The sequence below is a fragment of the Cyprinodon tularosa genome, unplaced genomic scaffold, assembly GCF_016077235.1.
Source record: "Cyprinodon tularosa strain WSP-4 unplaced genomic scaffold, ASM1607723v1 ctg310, whole genome shotgun sequence".
NCBI lineage: Eukaryota > Metazoa > Chordata > Actinopteri > Cyprinodontiformes > Cyprinodontidae > Cyprinodon > Cyprinodon tularosa.
This window is the reverse complement of record NW_024039020.1, coordinates 994,775-1,014,692: the sequence shown is the minus strand read 5'-3', so window position 1 is coordinate 1,014,692 and position 19,918 is coordinate 994,775. Positions and strand designations below refer to the sequence as shown.

Here is a 19,918-nt window from a genome sequence, read left to right as displayed (position 1 = left end):
TCCTCTATGCACTTACCCAGTGCTTAAATTGGTTCATAGTCACCTGGAGACATTGTAATGTACTGTATAGCAGTGTGACTTCTGTATAGTTTGGCAACTCGTATTGTTGTTGTTTATGAAAAACTGAGTTACTGTAGGGGTGATGGGAAGATATTGAATAGAATGGGCCCCAAGATGGACCCTGGGAGAACAACACATATGTGATCTCTGATATAAAGTTACTTACTAACACAAATTTTTTTCTGTCCTAAATAAAAAACAAAACAGAAGAAAACTACACAAAAAAAACCCCTAAAACAAACAAGATGTTTCTGTCCTTCAAGTAGGATTTAAACCAGTCCGGTGCTATAGCAGAAAGGCCAACCCAGTTTTCCAGTCTCTCTCATAAAATAGTGATCAACAGTGCTGACAGCTGCTCTAAGGTCCAATAAAGCCAGTACTGTGGTTCTTCCACAGTCTGCATTTATGCAGATGTCATTTATAGAAGCACATATTGCCAAAACTGCAGCAGTGAGTCATTTCTGGCTTTTTACACCTAGAGACTACATCTGATGCTCATTCATCTTTGCAAAGTAAATCAAGCTAATCCAGATTTTATACAAAGTCTGTTAAATTAAAAATAAATAAATAAATTTTCTAGTCCTGCCTTGCTTTCTGAATTATATTTTTAGCAGCTTAATTTCTCACATAAACTATGAGAAGAGAACCATCCCCACAAAGTGATACTGCAACCACCATATTTATCTGTATTCACTTTGTAAATGACATTGTTTGCATTTTTTAGTTTTGAGAGAGAACAATTTTTCATTTTTTTTAAGATTTGCAAATTTTTATTTTGTTGAGTTTTTACGGCACTAGTGGCTCATTTTTTCAACAGTAGGCTGACAGGAAAGGGGGTATGAGAGAGGGGGAGAGACATGGGGAACACAGGTCGGATTCGAACCCAGGTCAGGCACATTGAGGACTAAGGGCCCATGGGTCGTGCGCACTAACCTCCGTTTCATCAAAGAACACTCGAAGATTAGCTTTTTTTTTTTTTTTTTTAGAAGAAAAGTTAGGTATCTTGTAGAGCTCTTAAAAATAGAAACCCCCTGGAATTGTTTATTCTTTTTTCGCCCAAATGTTTCATTTTACTGGATTCCCTACTTGGCTTGTCCGCAAATTAGAACAGAAACCATAAAAGTCATTAAATGGGCTCATAGGGTGCTTCTCTAATTATACTGAATGTTGCTATGTCAGGCCTCTCAGTTTCAGTAGGAAGTTACATACTGATTTGCCTGCAGCTGTGCTTTGTTTTGCTTAACTATCTACAATTTTAGGTGATAAATGTATGGTGCTCAATGAAAGAGATATTGGGACATAGTTTTATTACTTAATTGCGAGTTAAACTTCTCCATATCCCTATCACTGACCTGTTTGTGGTGTTCCTCAGTCTTCATGATGTTGTTTTTTAATGATCAAACCTCTGATGCTTTCATGGATCGTTTAGATCTATCTTGAGGTTAAATTATGAACGAGCCGGCTCTATTTACTATTTTGGTAAATCTGTTGGGGAATTGGTTGGGATTCAGAGTGATTAAATAATATTACATCTTTTTTTCATAAAAAAATGTAAAAACCACGTATCCTTTTAACCTCCACCTCAAATTTCTGTTGTTGTAGTATATACAATCCCATTGTAATCCATTGTTATAATGATCCAAATTTATATCTAACAGTTAATCATAAACATCTGACTGAATATGTATACATTTATATGAATCCCCCTCGTTTTATCTATGCAGCAAATGGGAGTAAGGATCTTCGTGATGCTTTACAAGGAGGTGGAACTCGCCCTGGGAATCAACTCAGGCTACAGCAAAAGAACACTCATGCACTTGCACCCCAACATAAAGGTAAGGGGTTAGATCACAGCAGTGGCATTTTTTTCAGGCTCATCACACGTAGAAATCGAAGGTCTCATAAGCAAAAAGATCAGTCAGCTTTACATGCTTGTGTTTTAGGTTATGCGTCATCCAGACCACGTCTCTTCCTCTGTGTACCTGTGGGCCCATCATGAGAAGATTGTGGTTATCGACCAATCAGTGGCCTTTGTGGGCGGCATCGACCTGGCATACGGTCGGTGGGATGACACCGAGCATCGACTGACAGATGTGGGCAGTGTGACACGCTCTGTGGCTCTTGAGCAGGTCAGCTTATAAAATATCCCAATCTTTTGATTTATTGGCTATAAATGTGTTTCTTAGTCCAGATAAATGATAATATCAAAAAGCAAATAAAGGAACAGAGATTGTTATTATATTAGAACAGATAGCAGGTGTAAAGTTCAGACAATCTCAGTGCTATCTTAACATTTTGTAGCAGCCCAGCCTGAGTACAAAGTTTGATCCAAGACATCTGCAAAATATTAGGGTGATGGCACAGAGGCCATCCAATCGTAAAGAATTGGAGCTCATCATCACATATAACTAGCAATAAAAAGATGCCTGAAATTAGTCAGCAACATATTCAAAGAGAATAAAAGATTTTTTTTCACTTATTATTGAAACAAGCATAAATCATTTCCACACTCAGATCCAAAAATCAATTTTATTAATCACATTTGATGCCAATTCTTATAGTTGTATAAACCTTCAAGAACTGATATTTTATGAAAATGATATTACATCTTAATCTTGTAAAGAAATGAATAATTATGGTTTTAGCTGTTTATAAAGTAATCAATCAAGCTTCTTTTAGAACTGAATTTATCAGAAGCTAGGCTTTTGAGCATAAATCCAATCTGAATGTTTGAACAAATGTATTATATTGTATATTTTTCATGGCCTTATTAGGTGGCTTGTTTCTGTTTCAAGCTGCATGACAAAGATAAACCACTGTAAAAAAGTATGCTGCTTACTGAAGAAAGTCATCTTTGAACATTTTTATTTAGCAGTGTCAAGAAGTCAGATTCATATATTTTTATTATGGACTTTTTTTGGTAGGTTGGCTCAACCAGCTCTTACGATGATAAAGGTGTGTCTACTGGTGATGGCGTCTCGCAGAGCAATGGGCGAGGGACGCCACCTGCTGATTCCATGGAGTTACCCAAGCTGAAGGGCGTCGGCCGCAGCAGGATGGTTCGCTTCAGTCTCTACCGACACCTGCAAAAACACACTATGCAGCACGTGGACAGCGTCAGCAGTGTGGATAGCACAGGTGTGAAAGCTTCAGAGAAAATATGACACATTTCACTCATTTCACTTCTGTGCAAGACAATAAATGGTGCATTTAGTAAAAAAAAAAAAAAAGACAATTTTGTTTATTTTCAACCTATTAAGGTGTTAATCTGTTTGTTTTTTTTCCTAACATGTGCCTGTGTGCAGATAGTGGTTCTGTGAAAAGCCTGAAAACAGGTGTTGGCGAGTTACAGGGAAACACCCGCTTTTGGCATGGGAAAGACTACTGCAACTTTGTTTACAAGGACTGGATCCAGCTGGAGAAACCTTTTGACGGTCTGGTACACAGATACACAGTTCTACACCTAAACTGCTTTTTCTTGGAATTAGCTTTGATAGGAATCCCAATACTGATACTAATACATTATGCATTTTTTTTTTTTACACCACTTAATTGTTCTTATTGTTTACACTAGAACCCTGACCAGGATTAATATTTTTTAATCCTCTTGCTATGTATGTTTATGGTTGTTTTCTTGTTTTAGATTCTTCTTTTATTTATTTGTTTAAAAAAATTTTTTTTTCCCTGTTTAGACTTTATTGACCGGTACACCACTCCCAGAATGCCTTGGCACGATATCGCCTCAGTGGTCCATGGGAGAGGCGCCCGGGATGTGGCGAGGCACTTCATCCAGCGGTGGAACTTTACCAAAGTAAAATAATGAACACGCTAAACAAACCAAAAATATACAAGAATCAAGAATAAAGTAAATGAGATGAATAAAGATTTGTCCATGTATAGAATACCTTTATAGTTTGTGAAATGTAGTGTTTTTTTACTAGTCAGATCTTTGTATTTAACTGCATGTTAAATTAAGTTTACTTGGGCTTTCAGTAGGAGAGGGTGGTTATATTTATGGAAAGAAACATTAAGGAGGGAAAGACTTGGCTAATTCTGGAATGTTTGACTGGGGTAGTGGGAAAATGCTCTCACCCCTGTGTTAATAATTTCCATGGAATCTACTTTTTCCTTTCATTTCCTAAGCTTGAATTTCTCCAAACATACTTCTTGACTGTAATTCTACCTTTTAAATTCTACAACTATGTGTCTTACAGATTATGAAGCCAAAGTACCGCTCTCTGTCTTACCCTTTCCTCCTGCCAAAGTCCCACTCCACTGCTAATGAGCTCAAATACCAAGTTCCTGGAAGTGTCAATGCAAGAGTGCAAGTAAGGGAACGTGATCAGATGTTAATTTAAAGAAGGAATACGTTTAAAAGTGGGTTTAGACATTTCTCTTTCAGTCTGGTGGGAGATTTAAAGGGGACATCCAAGAAACTCACAAGATAAACTCCCACTATCAAACATTTCCCAACCTCTTTAAGGAATGTTGGAAACAGATAACAGAGAGAAGTATTCCTACGGCCCAAGATAATTTACATAATGTAACAAGATGCCTACTTGTAAGCAGAGAGAAAATAAAAAGAAACAACTTTTGCTGCTTTTCTGAAATATCAGATTAGAGATAACATCATTAGTTCAGTATTTTGTAATTAAAGCTCTCTGTCTTCTAAGATGGTTTTAAGATGCAAACAGTTCAGGTAAAACTATTATAATGACCTGCAAAATGTTTGTATGCATTAAGCTGTAGATGATTTCTATTCATTACAATTAATTGACTGCAAAACTTTTTGATTTAGACAATAGGATTCATATGTTGGGTTTTAGTTAAAATTCTTATTAGAGTATGAAGATCTTACTTGTATATAAACTCTGACCATTGCAACTCTTATAGCCACAACTGTCAGGACTCACTTTTCTGTGAATACTTCTCTGTGAATACTAGCTAGTGAGTGCATTAGTTATAAGCTGACCAATGACTGTGAAAAAAAAATTACAATAGTGAATGAAAGCTTTGAGCTAACTCTATCATGTTGGCTTTTGGAAGAGAGGTCTTTTATACTTTATATTATTCATTTGACTTAGACTCTGCAAAAAAACAAAAACAACTAAGAGATGCAGCTAGTTAATGTTATAACATATTGGAGGAAGGTTGGAGTTGAGCAGAGTTTTAATTTTAAAATAACAGCTGCTGATTTTTCATTTCATTTATTTATTAATTAATTTATTTAATAGGGACAGTGCATATTAATGAACGTCCACAACATAAATATACCAGATTGTAGCACAATAGCTTACTTACATCTGCATGTCTCTAGGTAGGTGACCATGAAAAACACAATATACAGAAAGACCAAGCATTATAACACATGATACTTGAACATACACACACATACATATGCACAACATATTTGCATGCATGCACATACACATACGCATACACACAAACGATAAACATTTTTAAAAAACACACACAAAATGCTATCATGAGGGCACCTTACTGATGACCACAGGTTTGATTTTTCCTTCATCCAGTCTTTCGGTTTTTACTTGAATATGTTGTATGATTCTGGTATTCTTATGTCGCGTCAAAGGCTATTCCAGTATTTAGCACCACTGTTTAGGAATCTGTTTTCTATCCAAAAGCAGTGCGCCTGCATGGTATGTCCCAGTCCCCTCAAGGTGCGGCCCTAGTGGCCATTTTATTGATAGACCAAGATTTAAATGGGCCAATCATTATAACACCTTATAAATCAGGCAAGCATTTGTTAAGTTAACAAAGTTATTAAAATTAAGAAATTTATATTTATCTAAAACAATAAAGTGGTGGAAACTAATTTTAGTATTTTTTTACATTAAAGTTTTTTCTGGCTTTCTTAAAAAGGGTTCTATGGGTTTGGATAATTTGGATCTGCAAAAAAAACAAAACAAAAAAAAAGAAGTTTTTAGTTTGAAAGGCTTTTAAGTTGTCTGCCTCTCCAAAATTATAATTCACAAAATCATTTTATATTATGTATTTTTTTTTCCTAGCAACATTGTTTTTTGGAAAGCACTTCTCAGTTAACTCTTTTTTTGTATAAGGTGTTGCGATCTGCAGCAGACTGGTCAGCGGGCATAAAATACCACGAGGAGTCCATTCACAATGCCTACATCCAGGTCATCGCCAAGAGCAAACATTACATCTATATAGAGGTAAAGCATCTGTGTGGCTGTTATAGATTTGTTTAAGCACTTCTTTATATCTCACTATGAGTATCGACACAGAAAGGGGAGGGTTTATTGTGGGTAATTCTGTGGCTTTTTTGGGGTTTTTGCATGTTCTTTCTATTTCTATGTTGGGGTTACTGTGTGTTATATCTTCCTTCTACAAAACAAAAAATGCATTTTAGTAGTTTTAAACATAATCTGAGATACTTAACATTGCATTCTAAATATTGCAATTCCTGATGTGAGGCCTTAGTGTGTATGAAGGACAAACTCTGCCATATTTAAAAATAAATACAGAAATAAATAAATGCTCAATAAATGTATAAGCATACAATTAATTGCAACAAAAAAGTGAGACATAAATGTATATAACTCTTAATTAGCTTCTTTATTTATTTGCCTTTGTAATATTTACCTTATTTATTTTTCTGTCCTTTATAATCTTCAACTTTATTTTTTAATTACTTATATTTTTAAGTATTTATTTATGTGCATGTTATAATATGTTTGTCTGTTTTATTCTTCCTTTGTATTTTTTTACCTTAGTTATTTCTTCGCCGCTGTTTATTTCTCTCTGCCCTTTTTACATTTCTCTCTGCCCTTTTCTCTGCCCTTTTTACATTTCTCTATGGCCTTTTTTCATTTCTGTCTGCCCTTTTTACATTTCTCTATGCATTTATGCCTCATTATGCAAATGAGGAGGGGGTGTGTCCTAGAGAGTCAACTTCTGCTCATTGGTTGGCTTGGCGGTCCATCTTCTTAACTCACAGAGCTCAGAGTACTAAGTTAAATGTTCTCTTTTCTGTTGCTGTTGTTCAATTAAAGTATGTTTTAAGATCATTTGAGGCGAGAACCTTATACTTTTAAGCATCACCATATGGCCCATTCACAGATTTAATGCGTAATTTAAAAGAAAATGTGACGAACTTGAGAGGACCGTGGCAACCAGCGGAGCTCCAAAGCTGACGGCAGCCAGGTCTATAGCCAGGCTATGATGGCGATTTTTTGTTGTATTTGGCAAAGTTTGGCAAAGTCCCTACTCAAGTTCTAATGACTTCAGACTCGACATCAGACTCTCCTCCTGTAGATTCGACCGATGTAGTAAAATGCTAACCAACACGCTTCACACACGGCTATGCCGAGAGAGGGCCGCTGCAACAAAAAATCGCCATCATCACCAGCGATTCTTCACACACGGCTATTCCGAGAGAGGGCCGCTGCAGATGGGCTGTGGTTAGACCTGGCTGCCGTCAGCTTCGGAGCTTTGCTGGTTGCCACGGTCCTCTCAAGTTCGTCACATTTTCTTTTAAATTACGCATTAAATCTGTGAATGGGCCATATGGTGATGCTTAAAAGTATAAGGTTCTCGCCTCAAATGATCTTAAAACATACTTTAATTGAACAACAGCAACAGAAAAGAGAAAATTTAACTTAGTACTCTGAGCTCTGTGAGTTAAGAAGATGAGCCGCCAAGCCAACCAATGAGCAGAAGTTGACTCTCTAGGACACACCCCCTCCTCATTTGCATAATGAGACAGAAATGCATAGAGAAATGTAAAAAGGGCAGAGAGAAATGTAAAAAGGGCAGAGAGAAATAAACAGCGGCGAAGAAATAACTAAGGTAAAAAAAATACAAAGGAAGAATAAAACAGACAAAAATATTATAACATACACATAAATAAATACTTAAAAATATAAGTAATTAAAAAATAAAGTTGAAGATTATAAAAGACAGAAAAATAAATAAGGTAAATATTACAAAGGCAAATAAATAAAGAAGCTAATTAAGAGTTATATACATTTATGTCTCACTTTTTTGTTGGCAATTAATTGTATGCTTATACATTTATTGAGCATTTATTTATTTCTGTATTTATTTTTAAATATGGCAGAGTTGGTCCTTCATAAGTGTGTACCTTAGTCAGAAGTGAGACTTAGACATTTCTATATTACAAATTCAGCACATAAAAAAAAAAAATCAAAATAATTTGTACTTTACTGCAGTATGATGGTAGAGGTCTCTCAAAGCTATAAGATTCAAAAATTATGTTGTCCACTGAAAGAACAATACATGACGTTCTTGGCCATTATTTTAATAATGTGTTCTCCCTATAAGAACTTCTGGTTCCCATTACCACTGCAAGGCATTTTGCCATTACCAAATCCTAGTTTTATACCTCATTAATGCCATTTAGAGTTGTGTTAAAAATTTTAGCAACGTGTAGAAATTTAAGTAAAGCTCCAAGCTGTCATTTATTTTTATAAGCAGAAGCATTTAGAACACAACTAGGTTATTCCTTACCAAGATCTTTAGCATGAAGCATAACCCATGCAATAGATCATGTTTGGTGCAAGATCTAAAGAACTTTTTGCAGCACAAGACCCTAAAAAAACATTACTGTTTTCATAAGTCGCCAAAAATATTGCAACATTTCACCTTAGGCCAGTCAGTGTGTTCTTTGGTAAACTGTAACCTTTTTACTCCATGCTTTGGCTCCTCATTACTACCTAGAGATATCTTGTAATTGCACTATTTCTCACAGGTAACTCTTTGATCCACCCAGAGTTGAGCACTAAAACTCAGTAGCATTAAATTGCACTTCCTTGTGATGTTCAGGTCACTCCAGTACAGAGACAGATAATTTGTCTAGGACTGTAAGACAGTTTTTTTTTATTGTAAGGGTACCCAAAACATATGGTAGCAGTTCTCAACAGTCACTTCTGGCTCTTACTGATGATGTTTTTTTATGCAGAACTCTGTTAAAGTGAAAAGCTAACACTATCATGACTCCTGTCTGTTTGGTCATTGTGAAGGTTATATGTGATTTATACCCTAGATGGTGGAAAAAAAAAACCTACTTAACCTACAAACAGTTTTGTCAAACAACCTTGTTGATCGTTTGGATTATAGCATGCTTTGGTGGCACTCGCGAAAAGCATGCTGTTAAGATAAAACTTAAAATGAAAAAATAAAAATTCATTGCTTTAATTTGTCTGAACAGAGCAGATCACATGGCACATATACTGAAAGAAAAGTGCAGTCTGTCTTTCAATGTGATTACAGTTGCAAACCATGACAAACACTGTGGTTTTGTGAAAAATTACATTATTCCAAAAAGCTGGGCTTCATGAGCCCAGTTTCTTTTTTTTGGGTGGGGGTTGATGTAAAAAAACGTTTAGCCAGTGAAAGAAATTCTGGTAAAACAACTGGATCAAAACCTCCATATATAGATATTAAATAAGCTGTAGTCATAGTAACGGACTGTAAAACATACAGTTAATATAAAATCTGAATAGCTGAAGCTCTTTATGTTATTAATTTGGTGGGTTTATGTCGCTACACTGGGGTATCTTATTATGCTGAAATTATTTTTTTGAGAATGTAATGTCTGGCTGAGATTTGTAAAATTATTTTCATTTGATTTGATTATTTCTATTTTAGAACCAGTTTTTCATCAGCTGTGCGGACAACAGAACGGTCTACAACAAGATCGGCGATGCTATCATAGAAAGGATCATCCGGGCACACAAGTAATTCCCTTCTCTGTTGTTTAAGAAGTAGAAACAGTGTTAAAAAAAGGTTTTATCCAGAATTTCCCCTTATTTTTATTTTATGCATCATAAATGTAACAAAAACTAAATATTGGCTCCTGCTTTCTTATAGCACTGCTCCCAATTAATAGTCAGTGTTTTGAGAAAATATCTTAATTTTTTTTAGGGAGGGTAAAAAGTACAGAGTGTATGTGGTCACCCCTCTGCTTCCTGGCTTTGAGGGCGACATCACCACAGGTGGAGGGAACGCCATCCAGGCAGTGATGCACTTTAACTACAGGTAGTACAGCCTCATTTCTAAATGTAAATTGGTTTTGATATGAATGCATCTGAGCAATGCTGTTTTACTTTTACCCAGAACAATGATCAGAGGAGAACATTCCATCATCTCCCAATTAAAAAAGGAGAGTAAGTACATTGCAAGTTTTATTACTTTGAGATTTTAAGCTTAAACATAAGAGTTTTGTATCTTCTAACTATAATTTGTCCTTTAATGTTTCCCAGTGGATGACCAGTGGATGAACTACATCTCCTTTGCTGGTCTGCGGACTCACGCAGAGCTGGAGGGCCGCCTTGTCACAGAGCTCATCTACGTCCACAGCAAGATGCTCATCGCTGACGACAACACAGTCATCATTGGTTAGTCTTCAGTCGCGCCTTCTGTCATTCTTACTTCCTGTGCGATTCTCATCAGCTGCTATTTGTAGGCATTCTACTTCTTCGCCTTTCCACTAAGAAATGAATGAAAGCTTGGTGTCTGGCTCCATTTACCCATCTTCCACCATGTGTACAGCCAACTAATGTGCAAACCACGCTGTGGGAATGTGTGATTAAAGTGTGCCATCTGCTGGTAAAAAAAAGCACATGTCAACAGGGAATGACGTGAACCAACAGCACATAGAATAAGAACTTTGCAGCTTCTATAGTAGGAATTTTATTTCCAGATCATTTTTTTTGTGGTATTTTTAATGGTATAAAGTGTATTCATTTAAAATAAACCCCTTTTACATTGAATGGAGTCAGACATATCTCAAGCTATCAGTGATCCATGAGGCAACTCATGATATCAGTAACTTTGAAAATCTGTTGAGCTGGAATGTAAGCACATGTTTATGTTGTTTGGCACTCTGCATATGGGTTCATGTTCCTCCCTGTTGCTTTTTGCTGTTGTCCTTGCCATTATATTATTGTTGTACAGTATAACAGGTATAACATTTATACATTTCTTAAAGTGAGTGCAGTATATCATCATGATAGAGCTCACACTAATTTTCATTTGTCTTCATAACTTTCTGGAAAAAACAAAACAGAAAACATTTTGGCCAAAAAAAAAATTCACAAATGCACTTAACAGCAACTTTTAAACAGAGCGTGCACGAAGGGAAATGGGCTTGTGCATGTTTTTGCATGTTTTTAAAGGGCGTTCCCTATGGGGAGCAGGTACAGAGTGGTGGGTCTTTTTAAAAAACTGTGAAAATCCTCCACTATACATTCAAGTTTAGAAATATACACAAAAAACAATTGGAGAAGTATCTCAGCAAAAGGTAGCCAAGGACACAGTCCAAAGCTGGCAATGAGGGATGAGCCTGTTTATAGAACAACAAATGCATAACACAATGATCAACACAATGATGAGTGTGAGCTCATAGAGCAAATATTTATATAGGGGTGTATCCAATCAGTAGGGGAATGTCAGGATACAGATTCTCTCTGTAGTTTTCTGCAGCAAGCCGTCCGTATGCAAAACACCATTCTAGTGTCTACAAACTACAATATATGTTTCATCTGTTGGCAGCACTAATACCCTGATCATCAGGACCCAATTTCCCCACAAAAACTATTGTAACCCCTCAGCCTATATTTTATTTCTAATATTGCACCTATTTCAACACACAATCAATCAATTTCTTTCCAATGATGGTTAAACTACCCTACAGTGACGTACCTGTCAAACATTTTTTATGGTGTACTATCTGTCACACCTCTCTAGCTCTATAATCTGTAGATATTTTTCCCCACACAGTCTTGCTTTTTTAAGCCTAACATTTCTAATGCTACACACATAGAGAATAATTTCTAAAACACCAACTTTTCAAGTCAATACTCCAATATGAGCTTTATTTGGCTCAGATGCAGAAAAAAAATGGCTAACTGTTACCGCCATTAGATAAATATTGATCAAAGTTTAGACTTGGTGATTAAAGAGAGCAGTATTAATGACAAAAGTCTGAACACATCAGTTTGTACAGGGAAACATTTGATTTAAGAAAAACTACGACATTTATTTAACTAAGACTTATTATTTTCACAAACAACAGCAGCATGTAGCTTGGAGGAATCTAGATACTGACTGTAGCTGGCCACTGTAGCCGTTGGATGAACCGTGTTGCTCATCGGTTTAATAAATCTGAGGCGCATCATGTAAAACACACATTTTGAGGGGTGATGAGAAATCCAACCTCTTCAATATGTTTTTTCTATTTCTACAGCTTGAAGTTGTTTTTAAATAGTCACTCTTAGTAGCACAGGTTATCCGTTCCCTGCGTACCAATAAACTCTCACACATGAATGTATTACTTTCCTTTTAAACTGGTATTTTTTGTCAAGAACACACTGTAATATGATGGATTAGCAGAGGGCATCATTAGATGTCTTTTACAATGTAAGGAAATAAATAATAATATTTGAGATTGTTACTCAAAAAAAAGCCCTTATGTTTTAAAAAAAATGTTTGCTCCTCAGCTTTGAAAGGTGATTTAAAAACTGATAGTGACTTATTTAATTTTAGACAAGGTATTTCTGTATGTTTAAAGGGTTTAATGACTTAAAATATGTGGATTTTGCTCTTTAAAAATGTACAGTAAGAGGTGTTGGTACAGTGCATTATGCACTACTGTGCTGCCATTATGAACCCTTGGGTGTTACCTGATTTGGTGTATTATGCATATATCTCTGTTAGTGCAAATATGGACAACACATTAAAAATCTCAGATTTTAACTGACTACACTAGGATAATTTGTTTTATAAGTCCTACTGCAGGACTTTAAGTCCTGTTTTTTCTTCTTCTCCTCCAATTTACCAAATTTATTCCCAGAGCTCCTGTTTGACTGGGTTAAAAAAACACATCATTTAATCACCCAGGCTGTGTCCGAATGTCCACCCCAATCACTATAAAGGGTACTTCAGTATATACTGGTTAAGCCTTGTTAGATGAATGTCAGAATGTCTAGTGGATGAAAAAGTAGTGGACTCGAAATTTCAAACAAAGCACCTTGAAAAGTAGCTATCATCCATGGTCACTAGACAAGTAGAAATATCCTGAAATGCTTTGCAAGGAAAGCTCGAGGGGAGGCGGAGTTACTCCACCAACGGGGAGCGAAAAGTAGTGATCATCTGTCCGAACGGTCAGTTAACTGAATTCACTATATAGTCTACTATATAGTCCCTGCTCTATATAGTGACTAGGGGATTTAGGGATTAGGGTGGACGTTCTGACACAACCCCAGTTGCTTATACAGTAGGTGCAATTTGGAGGTAAGCATACTTCTCTCCAGCGGGGAGTCTGATTCCATGAGCAGCACAGCACACCCTTAGCCTAAGCATGGCATGTTTTTATTTTCCCTCTCACTTTTATTGCACATAGACTATTTTACATGTTAACTGGAATCTTGTCTGCTGCAGTCATGCCATTGCAGTTGCCTGTGCCCATTATCACGGAAGACCTATCACTGTGGGTCATAGGTTCCTTCAAAAAGCACCCAAGACATGCAAACATGATAATGAAAACCATAATAATCTTATGTTTTGTGTATGGCCTGAAAAGATGGGGAAACTCTCATGTCCCATCAAACATAATGTTAACATGACGGCCTTCTATCTTTGAGACTTCTCTAAAATTCAATTGAAAACATCAATACTTTTTATGTTATTAATATTGACCCAGTTTCATTTAGGGTAGCGTGGAAAAACTGAGTACACAGGAAATTAATGAAGGCCTTGTTTGTTTTTGTTTTGTTCTGTAGGTTCTGCAAACATCAATGACCGAAGTATGCTGGGAAAACGTGACAGTGAAGTAGCAGTGATTGTTGAGGACTGTGAAAAAGTGGCCTCAGTGATGGATGGGCAAGAGTATCAAGCTGGCTCCTACGCACTTGAGCTACGCCTTGAATGTTTCAGGTGCTTTTGGAAAAACAATGTCTATATTAGATTAATAAAAGCCATATAATATAATTAAATTCTCTTATGATCAGAGAGATAGACCATTTATACTGAATGTGAAAACAGTAAAATTTCCATGTTCTTTTTGGCTCAGTTTATCACTTGACTTTTCACCCTACAGTCACGGTGAAAATGACCTGCCAGTTTTACAGAGTCATCAGATAGGACCATCTATCTGCTTGGTGTTTGTGATCTTTTCATCTCATTTTGGAAGATGCAAATTTAAATAATTTAGTCCTAATGTGAAAAGCCAAACAACAGAGTCAGCATCCCTCCAGAGATGCTCCCAGTTTGGATCCAGGAATGCAGAGCAAAATGCTGGGCAGAGAGCAACAGAGGCAGGAAGATTAAGAATGATTAAACAGTTCTTCTCAGGGCTTTTTTTTTTTTAAAGCCAGCTGCAAAACTCCAAAGAGCATTTTTTACATCAACATACATTTTTCTGCCTTTCATTTTCATTTAAAAAAGCTTTGTCTCCCTCTTTGTCACAACCACATAAAGTCCGAGAATGGTTGACATGAGCCAAATTGACATAAATTCAGATGGTTAAACTCCAGTGAATATCACTTGTTGTTCACCACTGCTTTTGTTCGCTCGCACTTACATGCCTTACCCTTATCACATCGCTAGGAATGCGTTTTGCATTGCTTCATTCCTAAACATGCCTCTACATAAGGATAACATATAAATGGCTTGTTCCATTCAAATCATTCGTGTTTGGTGCAAATGCAACATGAATAATGTCCAGTTAAAATACATAATAAAGTAGTCCACATCTCATTTCAAAGGAGGGCTAAGATAAGAAAACAAAAACACTTTTTGACTGTTAAGGATAATTGCTAAATTAATATTTACTGTATTTTTTTTTCTTTTGTGGTCTGTCTTTAAAATTTCTGGAATAGAAAAAAAAACGTGGGCAAGAAAATTGGGCAGGAAAGTATTAAATGAACCACAATGACTTGTATGTTTTTATCAGTCATACAATCCTTTCAGTTGCATCCTTCCCTACCAATGAAAAATGGCATGTCCCAACATGTTTGCTGTGACAAGTTAAAAAGATATTCAAATTTTAAAGGGATGGGAGTGAATAAAAGTTGAGTCTGAGTGGGTTTACGATACCAAACTAAGATAACATCTTGCAGACCTATTATTCTAGTACAAGAGGATAAATAAGGGAAGCTGCTTCTTTCCCTGATTGGACTTCAACAAAACTTTTTTGTTTGCCTTTTTTTTTTTCTTTCTTTTTTTCTTTTTTAAACTTGGTTCTGGAATTTTATTATTATGTTTAATGTGCCTTTTGGAATATAAAATTCACCGGGTCAGTATGCAGCAGCAATGGTCATGTATCCTTTTCCAGCAGGGCTTTTTTTCTGCTGATCATTTTATTTTATTTTATTGTATTTACCTTTTGGGAACTTTTATCTTTCTATTCTAAACATCAGTTCTTACTTTTTGCAATAGTAAGAACTGATATTTGTTTGTCCTAACCCTTCTTGAAATATGAAATCTTTATGGTGCTATAGGTGATGAAACAGCGTTTGTCTTACAGCACTTTTTACAGGAGGTTGCTTATTTTATAATTAGAGGCTTGTAAATATCCTAAAAAGTAGTAGTCTTGTAGTCTGTATTGTCAGCTCGAACAAAATGCGTTTCCAGCAATTCATCAACAGGTCCTCTTGATTGTGATCATGATCACTGATATTGAAGTGGACTAAATAAGCAATTGAAGAAATAGATTCTGTTCCGTCTCATTATCTGTTTTCTCATCCTGATCAGAACAATCCTGGGTGGACACACGGACTCAAGCATTGACCTGTCCGACCCGGTCAGCGATCGTTTCTATAAGGAGGTGTGGATGACCACGGCTGGCCGGAATGCTACCATTTATGAGAAGGTAGAGGAGATATGCGCTTCATCTAATATACAAAAAAATGCAGAAAACATTAAAATGACTATGAATTTAGTCGCATCATCAAATAATACAGTTTTTTCTGGGTACCTTCCCGATTTTTTAAAAAGGCAATGAATCTGTGACTGCAAGTCTGACTGAAAGTGTTCTGACCTTTTAATTCAGGATGATGAGTTATGAAAATAAAGTGATTTGTGTAATTTTTATTTTGTTAGAATAAAAGTACAAGCTCTGAAAACTATTTAAATGCACATGTTCTACAATATGCAAGCGCATACAGTGCTTTGAAAATAATTCATGCCTTCATTTTTTACCACATTTTGACCTTACAACCAAAAAAATTTACTGTTAATTAATTCAATTCATTTTATTTATATAGCGCCAATTCACAACACATGTCATCTAAAGGCACTTTACAGTTCAACCAGATCATACAGTCATACATAAATTAATGGATCAGACAACCTTTAGCAGCACATTTTTATTTAGCGATAGGAAAAATTTTATGTTATGTTTTATTACTCACACATATACATATAAATGCAGAGTTTAGTTATGTGCCACACATTATTCATAGTGCATGATTGTGGAAGTAATGAATTCATGGTTTTTATTTGTAGTATTTTATAAAACAAAATGGAGAAAAAAAATTTTATTTTGTAGAACTCCCTTATACTGCAATTGTTTTAGAGAGCATCTGTATCGGCTATTAACATGAAGAAACTAAAACATTTCCTTATTCATCGGTAAAATACACATATATACTTTACCTGAACCATTCCGTTAGAGCTTTAAGTTTATGTTTAAGATTTTTGTCCTATTGGATAACGAACCTCCCTCTACTCTGGTATTTATCCTTATTAAGCCTTTGTAATCTTCTAGATCAGTTAGTCTCACCCAATTTTCCAATAACTTTTACCTGCATTTTTTGTCACAGCTGAACATTTTTTTCCCCAAAGCACCATGCTTCCAACATCATGTTTCACCATACGAGTGGTGTGTTTAGGGCAATGTAAATTGCTAGTTTCGCCCACACATTGTTTAATCTTTTTTGCTTTTAATGACTGTAGCCGTAGCTTTCACATGTTTGCTGTAACTTCTGCAGTACATAGCTTTCCCCCTTTCATGGTTTTGATCCATTAAGGCTCAATTTGTCAAACAAGTTCCCAATAATTTTACCCTGGGTGCCATTCCGAACTTAGTCCCGCCCACAACGTTTGAGGTCAGGAAGTTCATATTCTGACTAGAATTGAGTAGGACTATGTCAGCCTACAATAATTTGCCCTTTCAAGCATATTTCTCCACACCAGTGGTGCATCGATGTGGCTCCTCCAGTTATGAGCTACTTGACTGCTTCTCTGGTTCTTGTTTAAAGGAAAGCAGGATGGATGCAAATAAATGTAATAGTTTTCAGATTTTAAAGTAAAAACCCTTAAATCTTTTTTTTTTCAATTTCACAATAAACCACTACTTTGTATCACATAATAAAAACACAAAAAAAAACAAAAATGGAAGTTTGTGGCTTTAACATAATAAAATGACAAAAAAGCAGGTGGAGCAATAATTTCAGGGAGGAGCTATAATTATGTCCAAATGAAACCTATAGAAGTGTCATCTGTTTATAAAAAAGGTGCATATGCTAAGATATGCTGGGTTATCAGTGGAAATGTGTTTTTATTTTTCAAACTTTTTTGTGTTTTTAAAGCTCTGGGTTTACCTAGGGGAACCTTAAGAGCTACACACATGTGGCTGTGAAACTAAATTACTTCCTCCTGACTTTTCACAGGTTTTCCGTTGCCTTCCCTCTTCCCTGGTGAGAAACATGTCTGAGCTGGAGCAGTTCCAGTCCAAACCAGGACTGGCCCAGACCGACAAGACCCGGGCTCAGGAGGAACTGCGCAAAATCCGAGGCTTCCTGGTCCAGTTTCCCCTGGACTTCTTGTCTGAACATAACTTGATGCCTTCTGTCGGGACAAAGGAGGCCATGGTCCCAACCGAGATCTGGACATAAGGAGCGATGACCAAAACTGGACCTGCAACATCTGGCTTGTGGTTTTATGTTGCCGCCAGACACAGAGGAATCTCTGTTTATACTTCGCAACACTAAATTACATAAAGAGACTGCAAATCAGGTGAACCTTGTGGATGTACAGAATGAAGAACAAATAGACTATATTAACAGAATTGTTTTAAAGTGTGGAAAATTTTTGGCTTTCAGGATCATCTCCAATTTTTAAGTTGTGATTTTGAAGTCACAGCAAATATTACTAAGGGTCCACTGTGAGGCCAGGAAGACATGTCAATGGTAACATACATTACGTTCTCTTTGTGAGATGTTACTTCTCTACCTGCTTTTTTATTTCAAAGCTGAGCACCTATAGGCTTTCAGCTGTGCTCCTTTCAAACTGATTTTTCTAAAGGGCATCAGGTCTCACCAAAAACGATCTAAAAAATCTTCGTCTAGAATATGCCTGTCGGTTTTATTTAATGATGGAGAATGGTTTGCTTGCTAACAAATCATGTCAAAAATGCACAACTGGCATTGCTGCATAACAGATTACAGAGCGGATCTAAAGAAGAGACTTTTAGGGCCTCATGAAAACTCCTTGACGACAGCTTTGTTTTTAGAGTTAGAATTCTTACAACTTCATATTTTTGTTTACTCACCAGATTTCAAGTCGTAGGATCAAAATAGGATCAGATGGATGAGACAATCAGGCTTTACAATTAAAGGAACTATTTTTCTTTTTCCCAGCAGGTGGTGCTAGCTTCTAGAAACAGCAACAATGGAGAGGCTTTCTTGTTTTTTTGTTTGTAAAGTTTTAAGCTGTTTAAAATATATATTGCTGTTTACTTTACCTGATCTTAGAAGCAAAAATATCATGTACATTTCAGAATTCCTAATTCCAAACAGTATGCATGTAATATGATGATAACCAGCTTTTCGAGATGGTACAGTTTGATTTATGATTTCCTTGTTTCATGGACATGCATGCATGCATGACAACTGATTTATCCCATTTTGAAATATCCATCACACCATCTTCCCTTGAATGTGAAACTAGAGCGCATCTTCATGGAGTGAGCTGCAGCTTGTTCTAAATGTTGGACTTAAGGAATAATTTCGACTGAGGGTGCCAGAGAGAGATTAAAGACTTACGGAGCTGTCAGTTTGAAAAAACAAAAAAATCTAAATGAAAGTTTTTATTTAGCACTCCACACCTTAAACCTGTTTAGTCACACCCAGCTTTACTTGAAAACTGCAGGGTGTTGGACTTTTAATGGGAACTTTTGAATAAAGACGTCTTCAGTGGGACCAAAACATGTTAATTAACGGGAAACTGCTTGGAAACAGTTTTTTTTGTTAGGTTTATGTAATATTTTTACTTGCTGTATTGTCCGTGCATTATTTATGAATTATGAAGCATTTAACACTCTTCATTTTTAATTAATATTTTGGTTAGGATGTTTATTTGTACTGTAATTTAACTTTAGTTGTTTGATAACTCTTTGTCTCTGCACAATCTTAAGTTGTTATTATTGTTAACTTTTCCTTTTAAACGGTATAGTGTCGATGGCTAACAAGAAAGATGATGTTTTGGACTCCTCTTCCTTTCATCCCACAACTATTAATCATTTTAATGTTGTGATATTTGTACCCAACAGAGGCTTTTATTGTGATTATGTTCACAATAAAAATATAATTTATACCGCTGACTAGACCATTTTAATGTGAGAGGACTCATCTGACGTTTATAAGGTATTTTCTTTTAATATCTCATTATTGCTCTAACATTTTAGTAAATAAAGTACAAAAAAGTAATCCAGGCAAAATCTAGAGGTAGTGCAGAAAAAAAATGTTTTTGATTGCTGTGCATGGTTGCACCAATGTAAAATATGAATTATAGTTCCAGCACCTTGTTGACAGAAAAATTAAGTGATCCTGAGACGATCTGCAGAGTTCCATGTAAA

General features: G+C 35.9%; 1 protein-coding gene across 2 annotated transcripts in view; it reads left to right on the top strand.

Annotated features, from left to right (window-relative positions):
* The window catches only part of pld1a (phospholipase D1a), a 57,971-nt gene extending 38,308 nt beyond the window's left edge, over positions 1-19,663 (top strand). For both annotated transcript variants that reach the window (XM_038292343.1, XM_038292342.1), the window contains exons 13-26: positions 1,785-1,895; positions 2,004-2,189; positions 2,985-3,198; positions 3,366-3,494; positions 3,753-3,871; positions 4,275-4,388; positions 6,141-6,251; positions 9,709-9,797; positions 9,985-10,098; positions 10,177-10,226; positions 10,323-10,457; positions 13,842-13,995; positions 15,814-15,931; positions 17,733-19,663. In XM_038292343.1, the coding sequence (XP_038148271.1) occupies positions 1,785-1,895; positions 2,004-2,189; positions 2,985-3,198; positions 3,366-3,494; positions 3,753-3,871; positions 4,275-4,388; positions 6,141-6,251; positions 9,709-9,797; positions 9,985-10,098; positions 10,177-10,226; positions 10,323-10,457; positions 13,842-13,995; positions 15,814-15,931; positions 17,733-17,957 (1,869 nt within the window). In that variant the 3' untranslated portion in view covers positions 17,958-19,663. The remainder of the gene's footprint in view (positions 1-1,784; positions 1,896-2,003; positions 2,190-2,984; positions 3,199-3,365; positions 3,495-3,752; positions 3,872-4,274; positions 4,389-6,140; positions 6,252-9,708; positions 9,798-9,984; positions 10,099-10,176; positions 10,227-10,322; positions 10,458-13,841; positions 13,996-15,813; positions 15,932-17,732) is intronic.
* Positions 19,664-19,918: the final 255 nt, after the last annotated feature.